We start from the raw sequence: 5136 nt of genomic DNA on the forward strand, positions 1-5136 counted from the left end.
AGCCTATTTTTCCTTTTTATTTTATAAAAATAGTAATAATAATTTTAAAAGTAAATTAAAAATACTCAGCCAACAAATACTATATAAATATTAATTTAAAAATACTGAAAATAATTTTATAATTATAAAATGCTACTAATCGTGAAATAGGCTATAATTGCAATTACATGCAATTTAGCTTAAAAATACCAAATAGATTTGTAAAGAAATATACAAAAATCACCTTAATTATATTTTGGTGTAAATATAAGAATAAAATAAGTTATTCACCAAGATGATAATCTTGGGAATAATTATTTTATTTTGTACTGCTAAAAATAGACAATAAATTGATTTTAAAATCTTAAACAATTAGGAAAAAATACCAAAACCCTTGGGAATGCTTATATATGTATGTACATACTATTTTGAAAGTATTTTGTATACAAATATACATAGAAAAAAATTGGGTATCAACAGTTGCCCCTCTTTACCCGGGAAGGATGAAAGAGTTGTTGGGTAAAGATATGATGGCCAATTTTGACTGAATGAAATGATTTTGAAGAGTTTTGACCGAGCTCTAGTTTCTGACCTGCTTACATATCCCTGGTATTATAGGAATCAGGCCATATGTAGTTCGGGATCCATCGGCGGAGTATGCTGATGAAGATTTTTGAAAAGCGGACGCGATGTTCAGGTTGAGAAAGGATGGTCAAAGTCTGATAGACTGCGGGAACTGGAGCGGGATCGCTCCTGCTGAGACGGCCATTGCTAGCCGGTGTACCTGCGAATGAACAATACCAGCATATATATATTGTGCATAAATTTAAACGTGATGCAAGTTCCCGTTGGACCGTGAATGTTGTCTTTGGACGGTTAGGATGACGTCCTCGGACCATGATGTCCTGGGCCATGAAGTGTATGATAAAGGATTCACAGGCTATGAAATGATGTTCTCGGGCTATGAGGATGATGCCTCCGAACCATGATGCCTTTGAATAATGATATGCAAAAGATAAAATGGGGTCTTCAAGCCATGGCATGGCGTTCTTGGGCTATGAAAATGGTGCCTCCGAACAATGACGCCTTTGGACAATTTGGCGATCTTTCAGCCCGTGAAAATGTAGAAGGTGGCGATCTTTCAGCCGATGCAATACGTAAATAAAGGGTGGCGGTATTTCAGCCATGCAAGAGAAATAAGATGGCGGTATTTCAGTCATGCAAGAGAAATAGAGTGGCGATATTTCAGCCATGCAAGAGAAATAAGGTGGTGGTATTTCAGCCATGCAGATGGAGGTAGAGCTTAACCTCGGAAGGCAGAAAGGTAGCCTTATACAATGCAGGAGATGCAGATGGAGGTAGAGCTTAACCTCGGAAGGCAGAAAGGTAGCCTTATGCAATGCAGAAAATGCAGATGGAGACAGAGCTTAGTCTCGGAAGGCAGAAAGGTAGCCTTATGCAATGCAAAAGATGCAGATGGAGGTAGAGCTTAACCTCGGAATACAGAAAGGTAGCCTTATGCAATACATAGAAATGCAGATGGAGGTAGAGCTTAACCTCGGAAGGCAGAAAGGTAGCCTTATACAATATAGAAAATGCATATGGAGATAGAGCTTAGTCTCGGAAGGCAGAAAGGTAGCCTTATGCAATGTAGAGAAATGCAGATGGAGGCAGAGCTTAACCTCGAAAGGTAGAAAGATAGCCTTAAGCAGAAAATAAAAGGCGAATAGTAATGAAATATCTTAGCTGATAGATGATAGCTGATAGCTGATTACTATATTGTGGCTGTTGTGGATGTCATGTGCGGATAGCAACTGTAAATAGGTGATTATTCTGAGAGTTATATTCCCGGGAAGTATGAGTGTATAGATATATCTGATGATTTTACGACTTGAGTGCCTGCATCCAAAGAAAAATCGTGAGTTTTGTAAAAAGGGGGGAATGTTAGTTCGTTTCCCCATGAGCTTCGCTTGTCCTGCTTGGTGTTGTGTATCATTGAGGTAGCGTTGCTAAACAAAGCAATTTTGATACCAGACATGCATGATTTAGAAAAAATGTAACATAAATACATAATTTAAAATAGTTTTCTTTAGATGAACCGACGAATGCGACGCGGTTCAAGACATTGCAACCTCTCTCGCTCCGGAATTTTGAGGGTCCTTAAAATTCTGCCCCAGTTTACTGGGCTGGTGCTTCTGGCGGCTGCGTGCGATAAATGGCTAAAATCATCTTCAGAATTTTGAGGGCCCTCAAAATTCTGCCGCAGTTTCCAATAGCGGGGGAAATGAAAATTTTATTGAATTGTGACCGAACCCATAGGGCTGCTTACGTATCCCTTCTTAAACGGGAATTAGGTCAGGCGTAGTTCAAATACATTATACAGGAAATCGTAAGAGTTACACATAGTATCTCTTTACTACATCTGAATTGATCGGCTTCGGCCAAACTTCACCGTCCATTTCTGCAAGTATGAGGGATCCTCCAGTTAGAACCCGGTGAACCATGTATGGACCCTGCTAGTTGGGAGAGAACTTCCCTTTGGCTTCATCTTGATGCAAGAAAATCTTTTTTAACACCAGCTGCCCCGGTGTAAACTGTCTCGGCTTGACTCTTTTGTTGAAGGCTCTGGACATTCTGTTCTGATAAAGTTGACCATGGCAAACTGCATTCATTGTTTTCCCATCTATAAGAGCTAACTGCTCGTAGCGACTCCTTACCCATTCTGCATTGTCAAGTTCTGTTTCCTGTGATTCTCAAAGAGGGAATTTTTACCTCGGCAGGAATCACTGCTTCTGTACCATAAACCAACATATAGGGAGTTGCCCCGGTTGATGTGCGAACTGTGGTGCGGTATCCCAATAAAGTAAATGATAACTTCTTATGACACTGCTTATGTTTCTCTATCATCTTCCTTAGTATCTTTTTGATATTCTTATTGGCGGCTTCTACAGCTCCGTTCATCTGAGGTCTGTAAGCCGTAGAATTCTTGTGTTTGATCTTGAAGGTTTCACACATGGCTTTCATTAGGTCGCCATTGAGATTGGAACCATTATCAGTGATGATTGACTCCGGAATTTCGAACCAACAAACAATACGGTCGCGGACAAAATCTGCTACCACTTTCTTAGTCACTGCTTTGTACGATGCTGCTTTAACCCATTTGGTGAAATAATCAATTGTTACTAGAATGAACATGTGCCCGTTTGATGCGGCAGGCTCGATAGGTCCAATAACATCCATTCCCCAAGCGGCGAACGGCCATGGCGAGCTTGTTGCAGTAAGCTTGTTTGGAGGCACCTTTATCATGTCTGCATGTATCTGACAGCGATGGCATTTTCGGACATATTGGATGCAGTCTGTTTCCATAGTCATCCAAAAATAATCAGCTCGGAGTATTTTCTTGGCTAAGACAAAGCTGTTCATATGTGGTCTGCAGGTCCTCGCATAAATTTCCTCCAATAATCTAGATGATTCCTTTGCGTCGACACACCTTAGTAATCCCAAATCAAGAGTCCTCCTATATAGGATTCCTCCACTACGAAAGAAGTTGTTAGATAGTCTCTGAAGTGTGCGCTTCTGAGTAGGATTTGCGAGTTTTGGATATTCACCCTTCGTCAAATATTCCTTGATATCATGAAACCAAGGTTTTTCGTCTGCTTCTTCTTCTACATGAGCATAGTGAGTTGGCTGATCATAGATCTTTACCGGAATAGGATCAATGAAGTTCTTGTCTGGGTGCTGTATCATGGACGATAGCGTAGCCAATGCATCAACAAAATCATTCTGAACTCTGGGAACATGTTGGAACTCTGTCTTTGTGAACCTCTTCCTCAACTCCTGTACATGATGCAGATAAGGGAGTATCTTGGAGTTCTTGGTTGCCCATTCTTCTCGGACCTGATGTATAAGCAGGTCTGAATCTCCGATCACTAGTAATTCCTGAATGTTCATGTCAATGGCCAGCTTGAGCCTTAAGATGTAGGCTTCATACTCGGCCATGTTGTTAGTACACGAGAACTTGAGCTTGGCAGATACCGGATAATGCTGACCGATTTCTGATACTAGCACTGCTCCTATGCCAACTCCTTTGAAATTTGCTGCTCCGTCGAAAAATATTCTCCAACTATCATATGATTCTGCAATATTTTCCCCTATGAAATATACCTCTTCATCAGGAAAATACGTCTTTAGAGGCTCGTATTCTCCATCCACGAGATTTTCCAAGATGATCTGCCAGTGCTTGTCCTTTGATTGCCTTCTGAGTCATGTAAACAATGTCGAATTCACTCAGCACGATTTGCCACTTGGCTAGCTTGCCAGTGGGCATGGGCTTCTGAAAGATGTACTTCAAAGGATCCATTCTTGATATGAGATAAGTAGTATATGCACAGAAATAGTGCCTCAACTTCTGAGATACCCAAGTAAGAGCACAACAGGTGCGTTCCAATAGAGAATACCGGGCTTTGTACGGGGTGAACTTCTTGCTGAGACAATAGATGGCCTGCTCCTTTCTTCCTGTTTCATCATGCTACCTCAAAACACAACCAAAAGTTTTATCCAATACTGCAATGTAGAGTAATAGAGGTCTACCCGGCTCGGGCGGGACCAAAACTAGCGGCGTTGACAGGTATTCCTTGATTCTGCCAAAGGCTTTTTGACAATCATTAGTCCATTTGGTAGCAGCGTCCTTCTTCAACATCTTAAAGATTGGCTCACAAATTATAGTGGATTGAGCTATGAAACGTCTGATGTAGTTGAGTCTTCCCAAAAAACTCATAACCTCTTTCTTATTCTTCGATGGTGGCAATTCTTGGATGGCTTTGACCTTTGACGGATCTAGTTCTATTCCTCGGCGACTCATAATGAACCCAAGTAGTTTTCTGGCCGAAACCCCTAATGCACACTTGGCGGGATTCAGCTTCAAGTTGTACCTTCTTAGTCTGTTGAAGAACTTTCTTAGATCTTCTATGTGGTCAGTGGATCTCTTGGATTTGATGATGACGTCGTCTACATACACCTCGATCTCTTTGTGTATCATGTCATGGAAAATAATAGTCATGGCCCTCATGTAGGTGTCCCTAGCATTCTTTAACCCAAACGGCATCATCTTGTAACAATACATCCCCTACGGCGTAATGAAAGTTGTTTTCTCCGCGT

General features: G+C 41.0%; 1 protein-coding gene across 1 annotated transcript; it reads right to left on the reverse strand.

Annotated features, from left to right (window-relative positions):
• Positions 1–2692: 2692 nt before the first annotated feature.
• On the reverse strand, positions 2693–4840 carry LOC138884892 (uncharacterized). The gene is made up of 5 exons (XM_070165756.1): positions 4592–4840; positions 4437–4507; positions 4015–4237; positions 3470–3717; positions 2693–2771 (listed from the first exon to the last, which is right to left on the reverse strand). The coding sequence occupies exons 1-5, from the start codon at positions 4838–4840 to the stop codon at positions 2693–2695; spliced, it is 870 nt and encodes a 289-aa protein (XP_070021857.1).
• Positions 4841–5136: the final 296 nt, after the last annotated feature.

Source organism: Nicotiana sylvestris, chromosome 2 (assembly GCF_000393655.2).
Source record: "Nicotiana sylvestris chromosome 2, ASM39365v2, whole genome shotgun sequence".
Classification (NCBI taxonomy): Eukaryota; Viridiplantae; Streptophyta; class Magnoliopsida; order Solanales; family Solanaceae; genus Nicotiana; species Nicotiana sylvestris.

Bases quoted from the DNA above. Each gene is read 5' to 3' on its own strand.
- LOC138884892 (XM_070165756.1), bottom strand. From the start codon at position 4,840: ATGAGTCGCCGAGGAATAGAACTAGATCCGTCAAAGGTCAAAGCCATC. The intron at 4,238-4,436 runs GTATTCTCTATT...TACATGACTCAG, and splicing joins TTCACCCCGTACAAAGCCCG to AAGGCAATCAAAGGACAAGC. The intron at 2,772-3,469 runs GTGTGTCGACGC...TTTATGGTACAG, and splicing joins CTTGATTTGGGATTACTAAG to AAGCAGTGATTCCTGCCGAG.